General features: G+C 34.4%; 1 protein-coding gene and 1 long non-coding RNA gene across 2 annotated transcripts in view; one reads left to right on the top strand and one right to left on the bottom strand.

Moving 5' to 3' along the window:
- Positions 1-26,467, bottom strand: part of LOC138705120 (uncharacterized) — a 106,508-nt gene that overhangs the window by 16,507 nt on the left and 63,534 nt on the right. The gene's annotated exons all lie outside the window — the stretch shown is intronic.
- LOC138705113 (malonyl-CoA decarboxylase, mitochondrial-like) overlaps positions 1-26,467 on the top strand; it is a 96,976-nt gene that overhangs the window by 23,555 nt on the left and 46,954 nt on the right. Inside the window, exons 3-7 of the mRNA XM_069833753.1 lie at positions 2,494-2,646; positions 9,776-9,931; positions 14,251-14,446; positions 17,348-17,457; positions 21,706-21,850. Of these exons, the coding sequence (XP_069689854.1) occupies positions 2,494-2,646; positions 9,776-9,931; positions 14,251-14,446; positions 17,348-17,457; positions 21,706-21,850 (760 nt within the window). The remainder of the gene's footprint in view (positions 1-2,493; positions 2,647-9,775; positions 9,932-14,250; positions 14,447-17,347; positions 17,458-21,705; positions 21,851-26,467) is intronic.

The raw sequence follows: 26,467 nt of genomic DNA, 5'->3' as shown, positions 1-26,467 counted from the left end.
CCAAATATTTTCACTTGGTAAAAAAGAAAGAGAATTCAATATCCAATACAATGGCCAACACCTTCCTAGGACTTATGAATCCAAATATCTTGGAGTTATTTTCGATAGTAAGTTAACATGGAGCAACCATTTGAAATACATTTCTGAAAAAGCTCGTAAAAGATTCTCCCTTCTAAAAAGACTAGCAGGAAAGAAATGGGGATGCTCTAGGAATAGTTTGAACACTACATACAAAATGTTTATACAGCCAGTGCTGACGTACTGCAGAGAAATTTTAATTACTTCACCTTTCATAAACGACATAGAATATGTTCAAAACCAAGCTCTCAGACTCATTACTGGTGGAATCAAAACAACGCCAATAGATTCTATGAGATTCCTCACTAATATTAACAGCATCAAAATGACAATAGAAGAAAAAGCACTGATTCAATATGAAAAACTTATCAGATTATTAGGAAACAATTGGCATTCATACAGTCCTCTCTGTAGATTGAAAACTCAAAAAAGTTTCATATCCATTGTTCATGAATTAAAACAGAAAATCAATATCCCGAATTTAAAAGAAAACTTACAAATTAAACCAAACCCTTTAATCATCTATATGGTCAACAATGATCTTCAACTAATTAATTAGTAAAAAGGTGAAAGGTAAAGGTATCCCCATAACATGCCATGAAGGCCTTGGGGGGCATGGAGGTAGAGCCCCATGCTTTCCATGACCCCGGCACTAGAATGAGGTGGTGCGGTCAGCACCACTCTCTGACTGCCTTTTACCCCCGGGAAAGACCCAGTACTCAATTTTATAGGAGGCTGAGTGAACCTCGAGGCCGTTCTGAAAGTTTGGCAACGAGAAAAAATTAGTAGCTACTTATTTATTCAGTCATTTCTTGTCATTGTTGTAAGACTCCCTTCAACTTAAACATACTGTATATATATATATTATTTATACTTCCAACTGTCTATTGCACAATATGCTCTGTCTTTGTGACAGCCTGTTAATACAGGGAGCTGTTATCGTTTAAATAAATAAATAAAAATATAGAATATAATCTAAATTTAACAGAAGAAATACTGAAATCACAAGTAAACACTGAAATACTGAAACAATTGTCTTTAGAGACAATTAATATTAGGTACCCTCCACAAAACTGGCTTCATTTATACACCGACGGATCCTTGATCTCCAGAGAACAAGGTGCCGGTGCAGGTGTTACATGCTGTCTCTTCTCACTTTATAGATCACTTGGATATAGAACAACAAGTTTTGATGGTGAAATCATTGCAATAAGTGAATGTCTCAGGAATCTTCTATGCCACATCAATAAATTTAGGAATGCAGTTATATTGTCAGACTCCAAAGCAGCTATTCTATCAATCGTCTCTAAACACACACCTTCATCTCAAACAGCAGAAATAACTAAAATGCTCTCTCAATTAATATCACTCAATAAAAGAATTGTATTCCAATGGATACCATCCCATTGTGGAATCCTGGGAAACGAGAATGTGGATGCTTTAGCAAAGAAGGGCAGCACTTCTACTTACAGACCTGTTACTAAATCTACGTATTACTCTGTGAAGAGATTTATTAAATCTACATACTTAACTTCAACAAACAAAATTTGATAACACAATCCCAAGGGAAAAAATGGAACTCTCTGCATCAAAATCCACAGTTAATTCCCGATTTACCACGAAAATCGTCTGTAGCTGCATTTAGATTGGCAACAGGCCATGATTGTTTGGCTAAACATCTGCATAGAATTGGAATATATCAGTCCCCTAACTGCCCATTGTGCAACTCAAACCAAGAAATGGATTCGGAACACCTCAAAATCTGTGCTTCATTGGCTGGACATGATAATATCTTTGAAAAATATTGGAGTGCAAGAGGTCAAATGACTTTATTGTCAAACGCCTGGCATTAGAAAACAACAACAACAACATATTTTTATTATTAAAGTTATAAAGAAGCAATGTAGAGATGACAGCTAAGGATTGGATTTACTATCACCATGTAGGTCTAAGACACTTATAATAATAATAATAATAATAATAATAATAATAATAATAATAATAATAATAACTTATAAAGCTTTCATTTTAGTGTAGGAGATATAACACTGCCTTAATCTGATAACCTGAAATATTGTAACAATTTCTTTAAATATTTGAAGGGTCCAGGGGAAAAATACGTTTAGTCATTTTTGCAAATTTTTCGGGAGAGTGTTTACAGACTTGCAGAAGTGACAGTTTCTTCCTGTGTAAACCTTTCCTTAATATGCTTATAATGTGGAACCAAGCGAGTTTTTCCCCTGTGTAACTTTAACTGTCAGATTCAATTAAAATATAAAAATTACTAAATTTGGACTAAATGTGTTTTTCTCCTGGACCCTTCATTTAGATTTAATTATATAAATAATATGTGACCTTAATTGCTTGTGTATATTGATAAGAGTTCAATAATGTTAACTTTTATCTCTACAATAGTTGCATGAAGATGAGTGTGATAGACGGCAAGTTATGAAAGGAGAAGAACGGCTCAAGAACCTTCTGACGCCCCAATACTCATGGCTGTTCATCCATATGGGTCGTCTGGAGAGAGGTGTTAAATTTCTTGTTGATTTACGAACTGATGTTTTGGTATGTTATTAGCTCATATTGAATCATTGAAAGTGAGTAAATTTTCTTCTATCTTCATAGTGTATCCAGCTATTTGCTGGCAACACATGTTCCACTATGTTTCACTATGAATTTCCTCTTCTTACAAATGATGAGTAAATTTTAATTCCATGTAAAATTGAGTAAATTTTAATTCCATGTAAAATATTGAAGTATAAAAAGGTGATTATATGCATAAGAACGAACTCTCGTCCTCATAATTCAGTTAGTTCTTAATAAATATTGTAATATGGAAGAGATGATGCAATACATGGTTCATGTTTACTTGTTCTTTGACAGTTATCTGTGAAAACATAAATAAACCAAGAAATACTTTTTGCCACTAACAATTCTGTGTTCAGTTTTTACGTTAGGTTTTATAGCACAGCATTTACTGTGATTTGAGAATAATGAATATCATAAAATTAAACAACAATAATTGGACAGGATTAGTTAACAGTGATATGTGACATTTGTGGAGTGTCGTTTCAAATCGTATTAAATACATCCTCGGTCGAAATTTAGTTTGAAGCGATTTCGCTTAGCTGAGATGTATTCTTTAAGACCCTGATCTCATATTGGAGCAATTCATATTCTTTCCCGCCTTTTTTCTATGATGAAAATTATGTGTTGAATCAAATCGTATTATGTACAACTCCCATGATGTGTCGGATCAAATCGTATTATGTACAACTTCCATTAGTTAAAATCTTAAATGGACAGCGTTGGCCAGCATGCTGTATCTTGCCACCATTATTGAGTTTCTCGCTGTTTTATAACATTGTGATTATCAAGGTATGTTCAATAGCAAAATCTATTAAGAGCAGTAAGGGAATCAGAGAGAGGAGAGGTGGTGCCCAAAAGAGAGCATTATATGTAGCTAAGAACAGGGAAGTAGTGTAATTTATCTCCACACCTGGAGTAACGGTGAGCACGTCTGGCCGCGAAACCAGATGGCCCGGGTTTGATTCCCATTCAGGGCAAGTTACCTGGTTGAGGTTTTTTCCAGGGTTTTCCCTCAACCCTATATGAGCAAATGCTGGATAACTATCGGTGCTGGACCCCGGACTCATTTCACCGGCATTATCACCTTTACTTCATACAGATGCTAAATAACCTCAGATGTTGATAGACCATCGTAAAATAACCTACTATAAGAAAGAGCAAGGGAATCACATTACAATAGAAGTAAAAGTCAGAGACTTTATTTGGCTTCCTACTTAAATATTACAAAGCTCTTCAAAATGTACAATTAAAGTGTTAATACCCGACTTAAAAGTAAAAAGATTGTTCCCCCCCCGGACAGAATTAAATAGGCTATAGGATTTTGTACACCGGCCAATGATGAATGCAGTTATTGCTCACACATGCTGTTCTCAATAAGAAACTGCGATGATACACTGAAAAAGACTAGGCTCTTAGTTGATTTAGGCGCACATAAGCTTCGTGGCAATACATTGCATAAAATTATGAGAACAGAACCTAATGAGACACAGCCATTTTGTTTCGACTTACAGCAACTGCAACCGTTCTCGAAACTCAGCATAGGTGAAGTATATTATTCAAGACAATTAGCTTTCTATACTCTCTGTGTAACAGATAAAGCTTCACAGAAGCCAAATTTATTTACATGAAATGAAGCACAGGCTGGGCGGTCGCTATTGAAGAGGCATCTTGTGTCACTACATTTATCAGTGAATTTAATTTCGGCAGTTCACCAAATTATTAGGCTGTTCGCCGATAAATGTGGTGGTGTGGTGGACAAAATAGCATGCATGTTGTACATGCTCTTGGTCTTTGGCTCCAAAGAAAAGCACGTCCTCAGGTTTCTGAAAATCTGTTAGTTTTTCCGGTAAGAGGCCATTCTTTTCTACCAGCTGACAGAGCCTTTGGGCTACTAGAAAAGGTTTTGCGTAAGAAGAATGAAATTCTTACTCCTGAGGAGTATAAGGCGATATATGAAACAGTGGGGACAGTAAAATATTTAGGCACAGATTGGCATGTCAGGGATTTCAAGCTCTTGGCTAATGAATTTCATAACCTCAGTGGCATAAAAGAAACGAAAAGAATAATGCTAAAGAAATGCGAGAAGAATGGGAAAGTGAATGTCACTTTCAAAATGGAACCTACATACTTATGTGACGATCCATCTAAATCATGTGCTAGTCTGATGAAAAGTGGTATGTTCATGGATCATGTCAAAGTAACTCCGAAAGTCACCACCTTGAGATCAATCAGTAATGCCAAAAAATCTATTTGCGAAACCTACTCAATAGTACATTCGGAGAAAATTGGAAAGAGGTTGATTCAGTGAAATTGTATGATTTTGTTATTAATACAAATCATATTAGTGAAAGTTAAAACAATTAGAATGAAGAATGTGATTATTTGCATGAAGAATCACGTATAGGTAGAATTTAAAATTTTAATGAAATTGTGTGTGCAATCTAAAACAATTTTCCAGTGTTCACGCCACATTTCATAAATTTGTTACAAAGCTTACTTACTTAAATATTGTAATACTGTATTTTAATACAAATCTTTACAACATATTTTTTATAATTTTATTATAAAGCTTACAAAAATATGTAATATTGTAATACAAGTGTTCACACATTTCGTAATTTTGTTATTAAAGCTTACTTAGATATTGCAGTAATTAATACAAGTGTTCACACCATATTTCATAATTTTGTTCTAGAGCTTAATAAAATACTGATATATAAAGATTGAAGAATAAAGTATACAGGGTGGGCAAAAAGTCCCATTACTCCATTTTATTTTGTGTCATGAGAATAATGGGGAACATAGGCCTACTGACTCTTTAGATACTTAGGTATACACAGTTAGTGTACAGTGGTTATTTTGTTTGTATGTTTGAATTATGACCAGAATTACATCAATAGTGTGCATATTTGAGGTATTTCAGATATTTAAGGGGTAACGGAACCTTGTGCTCACCCTGTAGATACCATAATTATTTAAAATTTATATTCAGTGTGAGTTAGAGATCGACCCGGGTGGCCGCACGATCCAAAGTATGTCTCTTTAGGCAGCTCCGTTCGAAGGGTTGCAGGTAAGAAACTCGCCGTTCCTTATCATTATTTTCCAGCAGAAAGCAATAAAAACTGTTGATGTATCGGCCTACGTAGTATTCTGCTGTAAGAACCACAGAAAAAACTGACAAATGACAGGGCACAATTCAGCGTGGTTTATAGATGTAAATCGTATTATGTGACAAAATCGCTTCAAAACGTATTAAATACACTGTGTCGGTGCAAAACGTATTAAGTGCAAACTTCAATTGACAATATCATGCATTAGATTAAACAATCAGTGTCAGTGTTTATTACATTTGGTGTCATTTCACAATGCCTAAAAAGTGACATTAAGATATTTAAAATTTTTCCATTATCTTAGCCATGAAAAGTTTTTTACGTTTCCTGTAAAATTTGTTTTTCTCCATTTAATACGATTTGAAACGACACTCCACATTTGTTTTAATTCATACTTAGCATTCCAATAATTTTTACAATATGTGAACAAAAAACTTTGCTTGCTTACTTGCTTGCTCTCTCGTTTCCTTGGGTTTATTGAATTGAAAGAACAATGGCGACATTAAAATATTTGACTAAGCAAATTAAATCAGTAAAAAAGAAGACTAGTGTTTTCGTAAAGACGAGTATTTTCCCTGGACCAAAATTACAGTACAAATGTAGTAAAAATTAGTATTTTACCTTGAATCAAATTTGTAGTAACACAGTTTAAATACAGGATGATCAGAAAGTTACGCAACCCATGGAGATACTACATACAATGTTGAAAATGAGTACCACTGATGTGTTCACACATGTGCACCCTTTTGATCATATTTCCGAACACACTATGAAGCGTTATGCGTGAAATGTTACCCACAGTTCGTTGAATGGCGATCTGCAGTTCATCCAATATTTGCTGATGAGTTGTGTATGCTGCTGACTTCAGATATTCCCATAGGAAGAAGTCGACACGCCATGGTCACACATGGGCTGTTGCACTGTCCTGTTGAAATCATGTGCTTTCCTTGTCCTCATCTGTCAGAGAATCAAAGAATGACCTGACCAGCAGAAGATAACGTTCACTATTGATTGTTGTGTGAAAGAAGCGAATAAAAATTCTCTTTCGAGATATGGCACATCATACGCTGACCTTTTGTGCATGGAGGGACGACTCATGCAATCTATGGAGATTGTCAGCCAACCATAAACGCGAATTTTGCGCATTAACATACCCGTCCAGGTGAAACCAAGCCTTGTCGGACCAATACCAGTCGTCCAACTCCTCCCTCTCAGATATCACATGTTCCATGAACCACTGACAATATGCCACATGCTTGTGGTAATCACCTGGCACTAACTCGTGTACAGCTCTGATTTTGTATGGAAACAGGTGTAAGGATCTCTTCACAGCTTTTTGTGCTGTACCGTTCGACCCACCACTCTCACTCAACAACCTGTGCAAGGACTTCTGCGGACTTGTAGCCATTGTGTATACCATAGTGCTGTGCTAACTGTACACAGGTTACTTGCCTCAATTATCACCACATGTCACCTGCAACATACTGAAAACTGGTTACATTAGTTTCACCATGGGTTGAGTGACTTTCTATCACTCTGTATAGATTACTATGGATCACTTATAGCGAAATATTTAATAATTGAACTTTATGTAAATAAATAATAAAATATGTATGATTTATTTTCTTGCAAAATCATTGTTATTGAATTGCTTAACATTTCCAAGTGAAGTCATCTTTGGTGGTCTAATAATTAATTTTTCTTTTCATTCATTGTATTCCATAGATCTTACATCAGCTTCTTGCTTTGAATTACTTGGAGATGTAGAACAAGTCAAAAGTTATACAAAAATATACAATACATAACAAGCAGATTAATTTAAAAGCATGAACAATTAATCAGTTAAGTAGAAGGTACGAGTATGGATACATTTTGTTAATTCTGTTTTCTGTTCTCCACCTTTTCTCTTAGTCCTTCAAAGCTTTAAGATAATTATGCAGTGCATTGAAGACCAGAATATATTAATAGTATATTTAATCTTTTTTGTAACAGCTGAGACTAATAAGAGGATAAATGGAGATCCGATTTGTATCTTGTATTAAAATTATGAATGTCGTAATTAGTAAAAAAAGTCTTGATTTTCAGCATAAAATATCATCATAAAAAGAATGTAAGAAGGTAAGGTCATTATTTATAAATTTTAGAAAATCTATTTATATAGTGTCTTTTTATGCACGTCTGTCATATCCGTAGGAGTTTCTTTTGTAAAGCAAAATTATGTTTAGCTTCAGATGAATTGACCCATAATATTAATTAGTGTTGTAGGATTTAATCGATTAATAGATCAATTTCTGTTGTAAGGCTAATCGATCAAATATATTTAATTGAATAATTAAGTCGATTAAAATTAATCAGTTCTACTTGATGTTAATTATTATTTTGTTAATGCAAACACAGATTAAAAATTCCGACAATATTCGTGTCTCAGAAATTACTTACTTCAAAGCACAATAGTACCATTATTTTGTAACTGGAAAGCAGGTAGTATAGGGCAAATCTTTGCACAAACACTTCTGAAATAGATGGAGATATGAGGACAGTGACCTGGTCTACCCCTATTGAAAGTTGAAACACAATGCGAAACCCTTATTAATTTTTATAGCTTTCCAATAAAACTTCCACCTTGCTGTCAACTCGTGTTCCTAGAATATGAGATACATATTTTTCTGGAATTTGCTCCCCTCACTCCTTAGCCATGGCTACACTGTGTGCAAGTGAGGGAATATCAATCTTCTTCTCTTTCTAAAATTTTGTAATTCGATTACAATAGGGGCCATTCTGCTGTTTAGATCACTGCAGATTCTTTACTGAGTTTGTAGATGAAGCATGTACGGTGTGTTTAGTTTGCTAAAGAAAAAAAATCAGATTTCTATGGTCTGTAAAAAGTGAAAACTTCATTATGTCATATGAGAATTTGAGAGGTAAACTCGGTGAAACGTTTGGATTTAAATTGAACGATTGTAGAGAAGTGATGGAGGAATCATTGTTAGTAAATGTAGAGTGACACTTAATTCGGAGCATGTGAATGCACTCAAATGTTTAAAATCATGTATGAAGCAGTATTAACTAGGTGAGTCTTCATACTTTTTTTTTTATTTGTGTTTGTTTCAAAAATCCCCAGAGAAATTGACACAAATTATAAGCCTACATACTAAATATGTTAGTAAATAACTAAAATAGTATTGTTTTGTAATATAACGATACAGTATAAACAGATATACAACATTTTATACTAATGCTTATCACCGAACACAAATTAAATTTAACAATAATTGTGTATTACAGTATATTAGAACTTTTTTCATATCGATCAAAGCTCGCTTAATCTATCAATTAATCAATTAAATTCATATTGTATTGATTAAATATTTTGATCAATCGACAGCACTAATGTTAATCCATATTTCATTATAGAATGAAAGTATGCAAAGTGAGCCATTTTAACCTAGTTGCTTCTGTAATTAGATATTCCATGTTCAAATCTGGCCAAGAATGCTTAACTTTCTGGAAGAAAGTAGCACTCCTCCACTAGGGAAGTAAAGCTTAGAGTATTTCACACTAAGTTTGTAGCATATGGAAGAACATAATGGCATTCAACTAGCTAATGTCATTAGTGTAACAATTCTCAACAACTTCGTACCATTCACTTATTGTTCCTGCTTTCAAAAGTGCAGGAGCTTCTGCTGACTAATGCCTGATGATATTTTCTCCTATCTAAAATTAGAAACAAAATTAAAATTTCTCTAATGGTCATCATTCTGTCACTTGGAATAATTAATTCCGCCTTACAAGTATTCTTACCTCAGAAATGAAATTTAGTTTTGCCGGAATAACAAAATTTCAACAAAGTCTTCAGCGATTGTATCTGGAGACAAAGAAAACCAACTAAGCAACATTTCCTATTTCTTACATGAATTATTTTTTAATCTCTTATGACACCAATTATCTATCTGTGAACATAATAGTCTAGTTGTCATCTGTGTGCTTTATTACAGGCTGTGATATCAGATATGGATGTTAATGATCCTGCTATGGTACCTATGCAACAATTAAATCTTACACTCAGAGAGATGTTGTCACTGTGGTTTTCTGTGGGATTTCTCAACTTAGAAAGAGTCACGTGGAGATCACCATGCGAAATGTTGCAGAAAGTAAGATTCATGTCTAGAAACAATAATGAGAGAACATCATCAGTATTATCTCCATTATCACTGGAGAATGGATTTTAGGTACTAAAAGCTAATATTCCAACTAGCTATAGTTTCAAACAAGTAAGCAATACCCATTCTGGTATAAGTCATGCCATTGGGTTTGGAAACAGTAGTCAATTGTAGTAAATAATGAAACACTTGTTGTTCACTGTTTCATTTTATGAAGTTTGCGCCATTTCATACCATTGACTACAGATTCTGCTGACATAGACTTATGAGTAGCTTCAGTAGGCAGTGTTCGCTTTTAAAAAGCAACTTCAAATGAATGGTCTCAACCATTATTTACAGCTAGCAAGTACTCTTCACTAAATTCATTCTCCAGTCTTTGTGATCCACCTCTCTGTTAGAGTTCACTGTCGTGAACAAGCCTCAAATTGGTTCTAACATCATATCCACTCAAGTATACTTGGTGTCATTTTTAACTTTTCGTATACTACAAATCTGTTCTCTGATTATTATCACTGATATTATCCCCATCACTTACTGTATCACCTGTACTAATATTTATTTATTTATTTATTAATAGTTGAAAAGTACATAAACTTAATAATTAAAACTGACATGCACAAATAGTGATCATACACAATAAATATACAATTGAATAACGAATTTTCTATCATATAACTATTCAATTTATGTTGGTTTAACTTACACTACTTCAGGTTTTAGTGCAAGTTTTCAACCTATTACATTTATTTTAAACATTCAGACTTCTTTACTTGCTAAATTTGAAATTCTCTTTTTAACTCTACAATAAACAAGTGTATATAAATCGTCCCTGCTGCTATATTCATCCAATTATCTTTTACAACAGACATATTTATATTTAAATTCTAGGTCCTCGTTTACATAATACTTAACTATTTCATGTAATAAATATCGCATTGAGGTTAGCAGATGTCGACAATAAGTAAACAAACTGAATAGCTGAATCGGTACATTCTATGTATATATGTAGGGCAGTGTCTACTCTTGCACATTCACTTGTAAGCAAAAATCGTTTACGTAACCTCAATACAGCATCAGCTTACTTGTTTAAACACATTTGTTAATCTAATTACATAATCAACATCAATTCCACTTCAATCAATTCAATCGCATGCACTCATTTTCATTCATTGCTATTATGTTTCTAATAAATTTATAACTTAACACACTCCTGTCTATTGTATCACCTGTACTAATAACATCACTGCCATAAATTCTGCCACATATCACAAGTGTGCATATATGTGCTTGCATTTCATATAGATTAAATAACTTACTATGCCCTCTTACCTCTAATTGAGGTTTTGGCTGATATGTATAATAAGGTTCAAAAAGAATGAGCCGGTGACAAGTGTCTGAGTTCCACAAACTGAACAGTGTGCATTCCCATCTCCTTGAAGCTCCAGTTCACAAGATGACACAATTAAACCATGTAAATGTGCTGTATTTTGTTCTAAAATATGTTATAAAATAAAACGAAGGGTTGATTCTAGCTGCATCAGGAATTCTGAAGGATGAAATAGCAATAAAATTGATGAAGACTAAATCTATCAAAACGGGGTACAAAATTGATCGAAACGAAGATGAACGAGAAAGCTATGTAATACGCCTGATTAAAGTGTGAGCCATTGTAGCATAGGTGGCTTAAGCATGGGTCTAAACCAGACAGCATTGGTTGTAGTAGGTTCGAATCTCGTTAATCCTAATTTTTTACATTACAAATTTACCATAATAAGTTTTTATAAACACCATTTACACAAGTACCAAGTGGCGACATTGCCTGGAAGTCGAGTGAATGTTTAGTAAATAGCACAACCCTTCCCCCGGGCAACACTTCTGTCTGTTAATAAAACCATCTACATTTATATGTGATTTATAGCTTTTAAAAATATATTTAACTACAACATTAAAACATGTTAAGATTGTAAACATAGAATTTAGTTCTATTTGTTTTAATAATGGCATTACTAAAGTGATACTGTTTACTATTTTTCAGTTCATATTGGAGTTTAGCTTTCTGTATATTTTGTTTACCTACCACAATGAGCATTGACATCGTTGACAATCTGTCTCGTAATTACTTTTCAGGATGACAAGTAGAGCAGACAGACAGCAACAGTACATCTCACTTGACATGTGTCAGAGGAAGAAAAATAAATACATCTGAAGTCTAATTAGTGTAATATGTTACTAATCAGCAATGTATGCAATGGAGAAGGAAATGGACTGGCCAACCTATCCCATTATCTTCTGGTTTAGTTGCTTCATGAGTGATGTCTTATGGTGTCACTTATGAAGTCCAGATCTGTCTTCGGACAGTTGACTAAACAAAAACAAAACAACAGTTGTTACAGAAAAATTGCGTATTACCTACTTAATAGATAAAGCAAGAAGTGTTGTACACACGACATTTTCTTCATGTTATATGTTAATATTGGATAGACAATTTTTAACTCTCGGTTGTCATTCTATACAATGGGACTGCAATTTGTGGTTAGGGTTGTTACATTTTTTTAAGTCCTTCTGGTATATTTATAGCACATAGAAAGAATTGTAATAGTAGATATTTTAGATTTAATATTAGGGATCTGCAAGAATGTAACTGTAGATAATTTGTTAAAATTTTATTTGGTATAGTTATTTTAATTGCTTCATGCTATGTATAATGAGAAAGTATATAGACAGTTCCAATCTCGAGTGCCCACACTCTCCTGGAGTTTCTTGGTACTCAGGCGATCAGGTGTATTATAACAGTCGAGGTAGACTTCAAAGCGAGATGAATGGTGCATAACAGCACATGTTATTACGTTATTTATAAATACTTATGCAAAGTGCAGATCAAATCAACTGTGTCGATTTAAATTTGTGAGAAAATTGGTCTGGTACAAAATATATCCCAAGTAAGTCAGTTATAAAGAGATTTTGCTGTAAGTTCGGTATTGGACAAGAATGCAAACAGGGGAAGGACTGCTTTAACAGAAGAGAAATTAGACAAAATTGGAACAGTGTTAGAAAGAAGTCCAAAAAAATCTCTCTATTGTATAGCAGTACAATGTGTAACTTCACATAGATCCGCAATACAGTAATAGAATTACTGAAATTATAACCATGTAAGATTTCAGTGATTCAGAGGCTGAATAATCCCAATAGCAACGCTAAAATTCAGTTTTGTAGTTGGTTAAAAAAGTTTAAAAGTTATGGTTTATTTAACGACGCAACTGGAGAGGTTATATCAGCGTCGCCGGATGTGCCAGAATTTTGTCCTGCAGGAGTTCTTTTACATGCCAGTAAATCTACTAACATGAGCCTGTCGCATTTAAGCACACTTAAATGCCATCGACCTGGCCCAGGATCGAACCTGCAACCTTGGGAATAGAAGGGCAGCGCTATACCAACTCGCCAATCAGGTCGACTTTGTAGTTGGTGTATGCAGTCTATGCATGATGGGATTGTGAACCCAGAACTAATTTTTTTTTTTTCACTACTGGTAACAAAATGTGGCTACATTTATCGGGATATGTAAATTCTGAAAACAATCGTTTTTGGAGTTTGGAAGCTACTGTTGTATGACATTCGTAATATTTTTCATAACCTTACACAAGAAGAACTGGGGTTAGTGTTCAACAAGTTATTGGAGCTTGTCAACGAGGAGATGGACATCATTTCGTACACTGTAATTTAAAGTACCGTAATATGAAACATTTTGATAGCATTTAACTACACTCTCAATCATGTAGTTTAATCATAAGATTGAAGAGCATTTTCCGTATGTGTACTTCACAGTGGAAGCAGGTCCTGTTGTGATGAGTGAAGGGTTAGCAATAAGCCAGGAAATGGCTGGTATATATTGGTAATGCTCGACATTAGAAACCCTGTATTATAATATTTATTTCTAGGTGTGCTCACATTTCAAACTTTGCCTGTAATATATACATTGCAATGGCTGAGGAATATTATGGGAAAGCAACAGTTGTGAATTAGAATCCTTATTTCCAGAAATAACCCTAGAAAATTATTGAGTGTAATTATGTAGAATGATGGAAAAAATGTGATTCTTTAGTAATACTTTTACTTTTAAAAATGTTGTTTGATGTGAGTGACATAGCATTTCAGTAACCTCACGTTATGATAGTCTCATGTGTTTGTCTAGGTCGAGAGGAAATCTAGATGTGGACATAGGCCATGGCTTAAAGTTTATGTATATGTATACGAATATAAAAGTAATTTGATCATAAATTCAATTTATCTTTCTTGCTCTATCCTTATTGTAGATATCAGAATATGAGGCAGTACACCCTGTGAGAAACTGGACAGATTTAAAAAGAAGAGTGGGATTGTATAGAAGATGCTTTGTATATACGCACAGTAGTATGCCTGATGAGCCATTGGTTGTATTACATACAGCACTGAGTGATGAAATTGCTCCTTCCATGAAAGGGATTGTTTCAGCAACCTCAAGAATGTCAGGTAAATTACAATAGTGCAATAAGTTTTGAGTATAATTTCTTAGTTAATAATTGTAGAGTCAGTCCCAGCAAACATTCCTGGTGTTTCTGTTGCCTAACAGTGGCAGGTTCCCACAACTACTACTGCTGTTTGCATACACGAACTCACTGCACTTAGCCAGATTAATTTTTTTTTTATTTTCTTTGAGGATTTTAGAAAAACATTCGATTTGCCAACTTCTCTTAGGAATAATGTTGTGAGTGTCCTCAAAAAATCATATCAGATTTTAATTAATCATTGTTCCAAATAATTGATATGGAGCTTCCAGGTTAAGATGCCGTGGTCTACTGGTGTAGAAATTACCAGACATTTCATCTACTACTGTGGCAGACATCTTCAGTGGTGAGGTATCCTAGGTCTAAGTCTTTTGCTAGGGGTACCTGCAGCATCTGATACCCTGACTATTTGCCTGTCATTTATAGAGCTGGGGATTGGCCTTGATGTTCCGTTGTCGTGGCAGTCCGCACCCATTGGATCTTGGTGGCCTTGGACTGGTCGTGGCATTCCATTGTTGCGGCAGTCCGCACCTGCTGGATCTTGGTGGTCTTGGACTGGTCATTATGTTCCGTTGACGCAGCGGTTCGCGCCCACTGGATCTCGGTGGCCTTGGGCTGGTCATGGCATACTGTTGTCGTGGTTGTCCGCACTCGCTGGATCTCAGTGGCTTTGGACTGGTCGTTGTGTTCCGTTGTTGTGGTGATCCGCACTCGCTAGAGCTCTGTTTCCATCTGTCGTACCGTCATTGCTTATAGGTTTAGTATGAGTCCGTTTTAGGACAGGATGCCAGCAATTGTTGAGTTTCAGATCTTCTTCTTTATGATTGAAGTTGTTAGGATCTCAATCACCTCTCGAAATAGTCGGGAGAAGTAATTGGTCATATTACTGAGGATATCTGTGTCTCGGAACTGTATGTCATGCCTCCCATCCTGAAACGCATGTTCCACCACTGCATACTTATCCAACTGTCCCAGTCTGCAGTTCCATTGGTGTTCTGCTAATCTGGTCTTGACGCTATGTTCTGTAGTGCCTATATATACGGCACCACAGGAACATGGAATCCTGTATATATCTGCGGCAACCAGCTTGTCTCTTTTGTCCTTGACCGATCTCAGCATGTTACGGACCTGTTTGGTCGGCAGGAAAACTGTGCCTATATCTTGATTAAGCTGCGAATTTATATGCACTAATAATCGTGAAAATATGCATGCAAATATGCTCAAAAAATGAAGAAATTATGCATTAAAACTTGAAAATATGCAGTCAAAAGTATTTTATTTTACAACAATAAAGTAATGTGATAACATAGTTGTTGTAACTCACATTACGCAAAAAAGACATTCCAAGCAAATACAGTAATGTTACTTCAAATCTACATGTTCCCAGTTTTATCAGTATTACTGTTTATTATAATAGAATAATATAGTTATTTTCTTGAACCATGGATAATAAAAGAGAAATAAAAGGAAATAATTTTATTAGGACTCACATTACATTCACTAATTCACGAAATACGCCCCTATATTCTAAGTCGTCGAATATATCGTACCTTGTTAATACTAAATCTACTGCTGCTTAAAATTTTGTACAATCTATTATTAAATTTAGGACATATCTGTTTTCTTGAACTTGCACATTGTGTTTTGCAATTGCGAGTCTGTAATGTAAGTTTAACTGAATTTCAATATTCTCTTTAACCAGCACTGACAAACTGAAGACATTATTCATATGAACCTTTGATTTTTTGTGTTTTAGTTTATCCCTTAGCCCTAAGTGTAGTATTTGACTATTAATGTTCACCTCGGAACAAAACACACTGGAAACAGAAGAACACTTCTCCATATCTCATCCACACAACCAGTTGTTTTTCATAATAAACATCCAACTTGAATTTGCCAGATCTGTTAACTTTAGCATTTTGCTGTTTTTGGTGAATATTTAAATGTCGTGTAAGTCAATTGTTTAACAGAATTTAGTTTTCATAATATGTTAATATTGAAAGCGGAGATTTTAATAAAGTGATAACTGAATTAATTTTTTCACAACATTACATAACATGATAACACTTCACAGGTTTACAGTTTCGTACTACAGTTAGAAATATACTGAACTAGAAGCATTCTTAAACAGAGTATTTTAAGAAACGGGCAAGGATTTTATTATCTTATTTTTGCATCCTTTCCTCTAATCTAGTAGGCTCTGAGGATGGTGTGATGAAGCACTGAAACAGCTGTAAGCCGCACAGACTTACATAATTAACACGAGTAAGTCCGCTAGTTAATCAATTACTTATATTCAAGTGTTAAAAGTAGTGTACGCAAGATTCAAAATGGATTATTATTATTATTTCACATAAAGTATATCATATATGAATATTATAAATAGGAGAGGTCCTAAAGTAGAGCCCTGTGGGACTCCACAATTTATGTTATAAGGATCAGAGTTTGTATTAAACAGTCTTACACAGGATTATCTATTACTTAAATAATTTTCGAATCAGTTTACTTAAATTACAGAAAGGCCAATATTTTCTAACTTATGAAGTAGGATATAGTGCGGAACTACATTGAAAGGTTTATTGAACGCGATATATATTGAATCATAATAATAATAATAATAATAATAATAATAATAATAATAATAATAATAATAATAATAATCTCCTGGCTCTCTTAATTTAATATAACTTAGAGGAGTGAGTATATAATAATGGCAAGAAGACAATATTGTACTTTAAGTAAATGGGGAAAAGATTTATGCGTTTTTAATATTTCGATTATGAAGGAATTAATGTAGTTCACAGATATATTTTATTAACTAACAATTTTTTTTACATGTTTGTAAAATTTTGTAGTGATTTTTCAGTTGATGCTGCAGCCTGTCCAGGTATGTTTGTTGATGCTCAAACTGAAGATCCTTCCTGTGTGAAGGCGGCTATATTTTATTCAATATCATCAACTCAAAAAGGATTGAAGGTGTGTATATTTTTTATGCAGTCATACTATCTGATTGGAGTACTTTTGATATACAGTAAAACTTCTTTTGTACATTTCACATATATGTGTTTTTCACACTTAGGTCCTTTTTTTTTTTCCCTGAGGTCCCAACAAAATTCCTATACTTTCCATGTTAATTTATTTCAGATTTACATTTTTCGTTTATTCGTTTTTTACACTTACACAATCGTATTTTAAACCCCTAATGATACGAAACTTTATTTATATGTTCTAAATCAATTTTGCTCGAAATTGGTTTGCTGTGAAAATGTAAGAACATAAATAATTTTAATACTTCTTACTTAAGTAGATTTGGCATTCCTTCACATCTTTTATTTCTTTAATGTGTGGATATAAACTATACCTTGTGGCATATAAAGAACATTTTCAATCAATCAATCAATCAATCAATCAATCTTAATGTATTCAGCTGTTTGCTGACAACATGAGGTCCACTGTGTCCACTGTAGTCTTTTCAGTTCTTGTTTGTTTTTCATGAGAAATGAGGGGTATTTTGATCGGTGTTCATTATAGATGCCTGTTGCTAGTAGCCAGAGTTGCAATATAGTCACTGCAGAGCTGTGTCTTCTGCAACTGGTACTGATGATTTTAATTTACTTCTTTTGTGGTTTATGGATGGACAGTATAAAAGAATGTGTTCCAGATCTTCATCATGATCATTACACCACAGACAAGTATGTGTATCAGAAAGGTGAAATCGATGTAGGTACAATTGTGTGGCAATGTGACCTGTTCTGGCTCTTCTTAAAAAAGTTTAAATATATCTGGGCAAGTTTTTGTGCATTTCCAGGTCTTTTGTGCGAACTGTAAAATTTTTCCTTTGTCAGAAGAGAGCCAATTGTTGACCCATAGGTTTGTAAAATGAGAGTTTACTGAAGCAAAGGCACTGGATAGAGATATCCCTTGAAGAGGTCTTGGTTGCAAATATGTTGCCTGTTTTGCAATGTTCATTTTTATTGCATAAAATATTCTTCAGAGGAAAATGTCAAAATATAGGTTGATAATATTTCATTATTCTTGAGAGCAGTACTCGTGGCATCCATTGGACATGTGTATACCAATTATTTTTGTATTCCTTAATTTTACATAAAATTGTTGTTGTTTAATGTCTGGCATCTTGCAATGAAGACATTAGCACTCTTGCTGTCCGGTACTTTTGAATTAGGTCTTTCTCTCCAGACAGTGTGCTACAGGTTTTCAGATATCCTTTGTTCATATCAGTTTGAGTGTTGTGTAGAGTGCAGGCAGGGTTCGAATTAAGATTTCTGATGAGGGGGCAATAGAATCCTAGATAGAGAATACCATACATAAAATTATTATTATCCTCATTCGATACGGCTCAACGCTTGGTCGCATTGAGTTGCTTGTCTTGCATCTTGATTATAATAATAATTATATCCATGAGGAGGCTTAAGATAAGATGTGTAATTCCTAAGTTATCGATTGTTGTCAGCTTCCTGGTGAAAATAATACATCAATATTATTTCCTTTGCTTACTTTATACTGTACTTTATAAAGTATACTTGTATTAAAAGAATTTTATTTTGTGAGAGGGGATAGAAGTTATCCCTGGCAGGGATGTTAATATGAATTTATGAGGGGGGATAACGTTCCAATAGGAGGGGGGAATCCACTCCATCCCCCCCCCCCCCTGTTAATTCGCACCCTGAGTGCAGGATTGTGAAGTCAGAATTTCTTAGCTTGTAGTGATGGTTCGCTAAACAATCATAACCTGTAAGGAATTTAAAAGCTGCTACTGCTGTTTTTCTTGGTCCTTGAGGAACTGCATCTGGGTTGGAGAGAAAGATTCTTGTGTGCAGCATGTTTTTGCAATTCTTCCGAGTATTGTTGTGAGAGTTTTAATTTTATTACCTTTTTATTGATGAAAATGTAAAATTGACTTTTTTTGTTTGTAATATTATTGTTCCATTCCTTGCAAGCATGTCGGTCAGTTCATTCCCTGCAATTCCACAATGTGCTGGAATCCATTGAAAGTATATTGTTTTGTGAAATTTTTTAAGTTGAGCTATTATCTTGTATGCTTCCTTTATTTATAATGATTTCTTCGAGTTATTTGAACATATTGCTTGTATTGCTGCTTTGGAATCAGAGAAAATGACTACTTTCATTAATTTGTTCGGCGGGAGTCTTAAAGTTCTTGAAGGGCTACAGATATTGCAGTTATCTCTTCTTCATAGTTAGTGGTATCGGGACCTCCGAGCAATATAAGGAGAAAAGGGAACATGTTACTCCAGCTCCTGTCAGATAGTCTTTAGATGATCATCTGTGTAAATATGTAACCTTTTTTCAGAGGGGTATTTAATGTTGATTGTTTCAAGAGCTAAGGCTTTCAAAATATCCTTGGGTGTTTTGATTTTTTATTTTTTAACTACTTCCATTATCTGTAGGTCATAATTTGATTGTACGAAATGTAGTAGGTTTTGTTTTATTTGTAAATATTCCTTATTACTTGGTATTTTCAAACTTAATTGTAGGTATGTTACCTTTTCTGGAAAGCTAATTTAATTTTTTTATGTTTTAGTAGAGGGGACTTTTTTCTCCCATTTAGAATGTTGTAATCTTAGCATTTTTTCGTGTTGGATCAAAGCCTGTGCTTGTAAGTTTATTGATATTGGTTTATTGTGTGTCAGGATAAGCATAGCATCCAAGAGTGTGGATTTAACGGCTCCTGTAATCAAACGAAGTGCCTGGTTTTGTATTATCTCTAGCTTATTGAGGCTTGATTGTGTTGCTGTTCTCATGACTTCTCCACAATATAAGAGTTGTAGTTTGATGTACATATTGTATGTAGTATTAAGGATTATTCTTGAGCAGCCCCATTTAACATCTGCTAATCTTTCTAATATCCGAAGCTTTTTTTCTGCTTTTTGTATAACATTAGTTATGTGTTTGTTCCAATTTAGTTTTTTGTCGAATGTTACATCTAAGTATGTAGCGTCATCTACCATTTTGAGTGGGTGCTTATTATAATTTATGCTAATGTTTGGTAGCTTATGTTTTGGTGAGAACAATTCAAAGCTTGTTTTTTCTATATTTACAGTCATAAGGTTTTCTGTACTCCATCTGTGAAGTTTATTTAATATCATCTCAATTCTCTCCTTGAGTATGTATGGTTTATTGGAATTTCTTGATGTCCAAATAATTATATCAACAGCAAAAAGGGTAGTTTGGATTTTCAATGTTTCCACTTTTGGTGCAATATCATTCACATAAATATTGAAAAGTGTTGTACTAAGCACAGCTCCTTGTGGGAGACTCCTGTGTGTTTGTTTGTACCTAGAGGTGGATGTGTTATATCCTTTGGCGCTTTCCAACAATGTGGCCTCCACGATCTCCAGATTTCAATTCGGCCGACTTTTGGTTGTGGGGTTACCTTAAAGAACGAGTTTTTCTGACACATCCAACAACCCTACTGCAACTGAAAGATGCCATCTCGCAAGAAATTGCCAATATTCCAAGACATTATCTGCAAAATGCTGTGCATGTTGTCGCCGACAGAATGCTATACGTTGAACAAGAGAACGGCGGACATCTTCCATTTCACGTAACAAACTAGAAGTAGGGGTACCTGTGGCCAACTTCGAAATTTCAAATGAGAACATGGGTCATTGAAGGTACCATTGGAAACTACCTCTAAAAAGAAACAACTTTTACTGAAACTTTGTTTTCCTAACTTTTATTGTTTACTCACAAAGCAACAAAAATGGTATCTTCTGAGAAATGCTGTATGTTGTTTATGTACGTACACTCTTCATAGTAAGTGTTCAAAATGTACACCACTCTGTGCTAAACAATGTTCTGATCACCTTCTAACATCCGTGATTGCACTTCAGCACAGCTGAGAGACCCACAGGCTTCTCTAATTCTTTGTTTCATGTCTTCTCTAGTTGTTGGACACACCTGGTAGAACTAGTATCATATAGATTTTGAGAAAAAGGCTGATACGGGTGGCATGAAACACCCATATATATATATATATATATATATATATATATATATATATAAAGACACTTGCTTTCTTCTGTTATTTGTATATTAGCATAGAATTTTTGTATAATAGTTTAGAAATATATATTACAATTACTTAAACTTTTTTAAGAACACAATATTTCTCCATGTATATAATTATATTTAAAACTCATTTATAGTTCATTGTTTATATCTAGTGTATATATTTTATTACAGGGAATTGAACTTGGGAATTATTTGATAAAGAGGGTAGTCAAGGAACTACAGACAGAATTTCCTCTTGTAAATAAATTTTCTAGTCTATCTCCAATTCCTACTTTTCGATTGTGGATGATGGAAAGGTTGAAGGCCGCAGAAAAAGGTTTGTATGAAGTTGTCTGACATCCTTTTGGTAAAGGTTTGAAACTCTGTATTGTCTAACCTTTGAAATGTATCTGATAACTATATGATAAGAACACATTTTACAAGTAAGAGAGTTTCTATGAGAAATAGCTGTCACTTTGTTGCAACCATCACCATCACCAACTTCAACTTTAAAGCATCATTCATTACATTAGTGATTTAAAGTTCGTAGTTTCACATGAGTTTATCTATCAGATATATATATATATATTAATTGATTATCACTAGTGCAAGATTAACGAGCTAGCTTAGTTTTCCTTAAATGTAGAGTGAAGTAATGAAGTACGGAATTAAATATTATAGTTCAGTCGTAGTTTGTAAGAATCAAATAAGTTCAATAATTTATTGAAAGATCTAATTGGCTACAGCACATAGAAAGAATGGCACCCTACAGGCTTCCACTGATTTTACTCCACTACCAACCTAAAGGTAGAAGGAATGTTGGGCATCCGATGACAAGGTGGAGAGACTCGATCTCTTGATGTGGAAACAGCCCTAAGGCCTAATTTCATGATGTAGAAGAAGAAGAAGAATTTATTGAAAGATTTAAATGAAATGATGTATTTGCAATAACAGATACATAGTTGCAGTGGCGTGCTGAATTCTAAGCAGTTGTGTAAGCATGGCTCCTAGAGAATCCATGGTGTTTTTATATATTTTGGAAATTGTTTAAATCCATAACACCTATGCTTCATATATTTATTCTGTAGAAAACAGAAGATAAGACCAATAAAATAACTTAGAAAGTTTCCAATAACTGCACAACCAGGGGATTGCATCATAATTTTGATTTTTCAAATAAAAATTGCAATCCTAAGTGAAGTTTAATGGAATTGGTTGTTGTTTTCAAATAATTTAGACTTTTTCACTATAGTATCTAGCACTGGAAGGTTTTACAACGAATAAACATTCAACTATGTACTTATACATATTACAATCACTGCACAAAGCCATTGCACAATTACAAGACAATGTTAACCCACGGTATAAATTCACCAAAGCGTTTTCGCTGAAGTCTTACAATCCTAAGTGAAGTTTAATGGAATTGGTTGTTGTTTTCAAATAATTTAGACTTTTTCACTATAGTATCTAGCACTGGAAGGTTTTACAACGAATAAACATTCAACTATGTACTTATACATATTACAATCACTGCACAAAGCCATTGCACAATTACAAGACAATGTTAACCCACGGTATAAATTCACCAAAGCGTTTTCGCTGAAGTCTTACATAGACAGCATTGATAAAAATAAGACGTCATTTTAGTAATTCTGATCTGTGACAGTGATTATAGTGCTAATGTATGAATGCCACACCTCTGTCTAGTTTTATTTCTCATCATTACTTACTTACAAATGGTTTTAAGGAACCCGCAGGTTCATTGCTGCCCTCACATAAGCCCTCCATCGGTACCTATCCTGTGCAAGATTAATCCAGTCTCTATCATCATATCCCACCGCCCTCAAATCCATTTTAATATTATCCTCCTAGCTACGTCTCTCAAAGGTCTTTTTCCCTCCGGTCTCCCAACTAACACACTATATGCATTTCTGGACTCCCCCGTACGTGCTACATGCTCTGCCTATCTCAAAGTCTGGATTTAATGTTCCTAATTATGTCAGGTGAAGAAATTAGGTGAAGAATACAATGCGTGTAGTTCTGCGTTGTGTAACTTTCTCCATTCTCCTGTAACTTCATCCCTCTTAGCCCCAAATTTATTTCTCATCATATAATTTTAGATATATAAAAAAATTATTTATATATATATATATATATATATATACACACACACACACACACACACACACACGTATACAGAGTGAAAGGAAGTTCCTATTACATTAATTCACACAGATAAATAGATGAAGTCAACACAAACAAGTTTTGTCTAATAAGTTTTTTGATACATCGAATAGTTCTGATAATATGAAATGCAACACGTTGCAACGCTGTAACACTACTTAAGACGTTTTTGTTCGTATTCTTCTCTCGCAAGTCTTGCGCAGTCTTGATTGCTCACTTGCACTGCAGAGCAATGACCTCAAGTAGAGTACACAATTGCATTTCGTGCTGTCAAAACTATTGAATGTATCAAAAAACTTAATTGACAAAACTTGTTCACATTGACTTCATCTAATACCTCTGTGAATTAATGTAATAGGTTCCCTTCCACCCTGTATATACATACACATACTTACAGAAAGATAGACACACACACACACACACACACACACACACACAGTGTGACAGAGTGTTCTGCCCAAGGGCAAATCTTTCACTGCAAACTCAGCATTCTCCACTCTTTCATATCTCTGCATATGATACATATATTTTAATGTCGCATATCATCTGATATCTTCTTCTGGCCCAAACTCTTCTCCCATTCACAATTCCTTTCAGTGCACAGTGCATCTTTCAGTAGGCAATTTCTTCTCAGCCAGTGACCCAACCAATTTCTTTTTCTCTTCCTGATCAGTTTCAGCATCCTTCTTTCTTCACCCACTCTTCCAGCACAGATTCATTTCTTATTCTGTCCGTCTATTTCACACTCTCCATTCTTCTCCATATCCACATTTCAAATACTTCTACTCGCTTCCTTTCACTTCGTCGTAATGTCCATGTTTCTGCCTCTTACAATGCCACACTCTACACAAAGCACTTCACTAGTCTCCTTAGTTCTTTTTCCATAGGTCCGCAGAAGATGCTCTTTTTTCTATTAAAAGCTTCCTTTGCCATTGCTATCCTCCTTTTGACTCCTGATAGCAGTTTATGTTGCTGCTTATAGTACACCCCAAGTATTTGAAGCTGTCCACTTGTTCTACTGTCTCATTTCGAATTCTCAAGTTTACCTTCTTTATTTTTCTTCCGAAAAGTCCACACCTGTGGAGTAATGGTCAGCGCGTCTGGCCGCGAAACCAGGTGGCCCGGGTTCGAATCCCGGTTGGGGCAAGTTATCTGGTTGAGGTTTTTTCCGGGGTTTTCCCTCAACCCAATACGAGCAAATGCTGGGTAACTTTCGGTGCTGGACCCCGGACTCATTTCACCGGCATTATCACCTTCATATCATTCAGACACTAAATAACCTAGATGTTGATACAGCGTCGCAAAATAACCCAATAAAATAAAAAAAATAAATAAATCTTCCGAAAACCATGGTCTTCATCTTGTGTGTATTTATCTTCATTCCATACTGCTCACAGCTGTCATTTAGTTCCAGTAGCCTATCCCTTAGTATAATCTCCTCTTCTGCTAACAACGTCATATCATCAGTAAATCTTATGCACTTTATTCTTCTTCCTCCTACTATCACTCCTCCCATGTTCTGAAAACAGTTCTTTACTAAATCCTCCAAGTAGATGTTGAACAGGGTAAGTGATAAAAGGCACCCTTGACTTACTCCTGTCCTTATTTCACTTCCTTCTGACATTTCTTCTTTTTCGTATAAAGATTACTGAACAGCCTTCTCTCTTTCCTATCAATTTTTTTAGGATCCCCATCACTTACAACCGTGGAGAATAATAAAATCTTTCAGATGGTATACAGAAAAATATAGGGTGTCATTTAAAAATGTTTCTGATGACGTCACAACTCGTACAACAATGATATCAAGAATGGTTTGTTTTTGTGAAAAAGTGTCTTTTAAAACATACTGTTTGACGTGTCCAAGCATTTTTCGAAAAACATTTTCATTTAGTTGTAGCAGAAAATATGCGTGACTTTTGAAATTTGCATAATGATAGAATTTTCTTCTTGTCTTCACCCAATATACAATTTTTTTTTTTTTTTTTTTTTTTACTAAATATATTGGAGTCCCAGACAAGCAACTTCAGATAGGGAACCCATGGTCATTGACAAAGTGCCTGTTGTACAAGGCATTAAACTAATTGAGGGGGTCCGGGCAAGAAAGTGCCAAGCCACATTTTTACACTTTTGTGATAATGCAAGTTGAATGTTTGATCAAATCCTCAAATCGCAGAAAAATTTAAATTTTGATTCTATAGATATAATTAATTTCCCTGATACATTTTTAATGAAAATATGAAATATATTATACACATTTTTTATTATTTTATGTTACAAATTTATATTTTAATGTATAATGCATACTGTTCTGTGGCTTGACACTGTCTTGGTCAAAAGAATTACTAATTATATAGTGTGAAGTTTTATTGACATTAGAAATGTTCTATTTTCAACTATTATTTACAATTTTTAAGACAAACAAACTTGATATTAATTTCGTTACTTCTCAAAAGACAAACAGTAACCTAAAATATAGGGTATTTCAAAAGTCCGTTCAAATATTAAACCCCTATAAATATTATAATATTTGAGATAGGGAAAAAACAAAAAATATCACAGTGTGGGCAAACAATGGGGTTTACAAAACATTGGGAAGATGTCCGCTGTTCTCTTGTTCAACGTACAGCATTCTGACTGTGACACCATGCATAGCATTTTGCAGATAATGTCTTGGAATATTGGTAATTTCTTGCGAGATGACATCTTTAGGGTTGTTGGATGTGTTAGGAAAACTCGTTCTTTAAGGTAACCCCACAACCAAAAGTCGGCC

Source organism: Periplaneta americana, chromosome 8 (genome assembly GCF_040183065.1).
Source record: "Periplaneta americana isolate PAMFEO1 chromosome 8, P.americana_PAMFEO1_priV1, whole genome shotgun sequence".
NCBI classification, from domain to species: domain Eukaryota; kingdom Metazoa; phylum Arthropoda; class Insecta; order Blattodea; family Blattidae; genus Periplaneta; species Periplaneta americana.
This window is presented reverse-complemented; position numbering and strand designations above follow the sequence as displayed.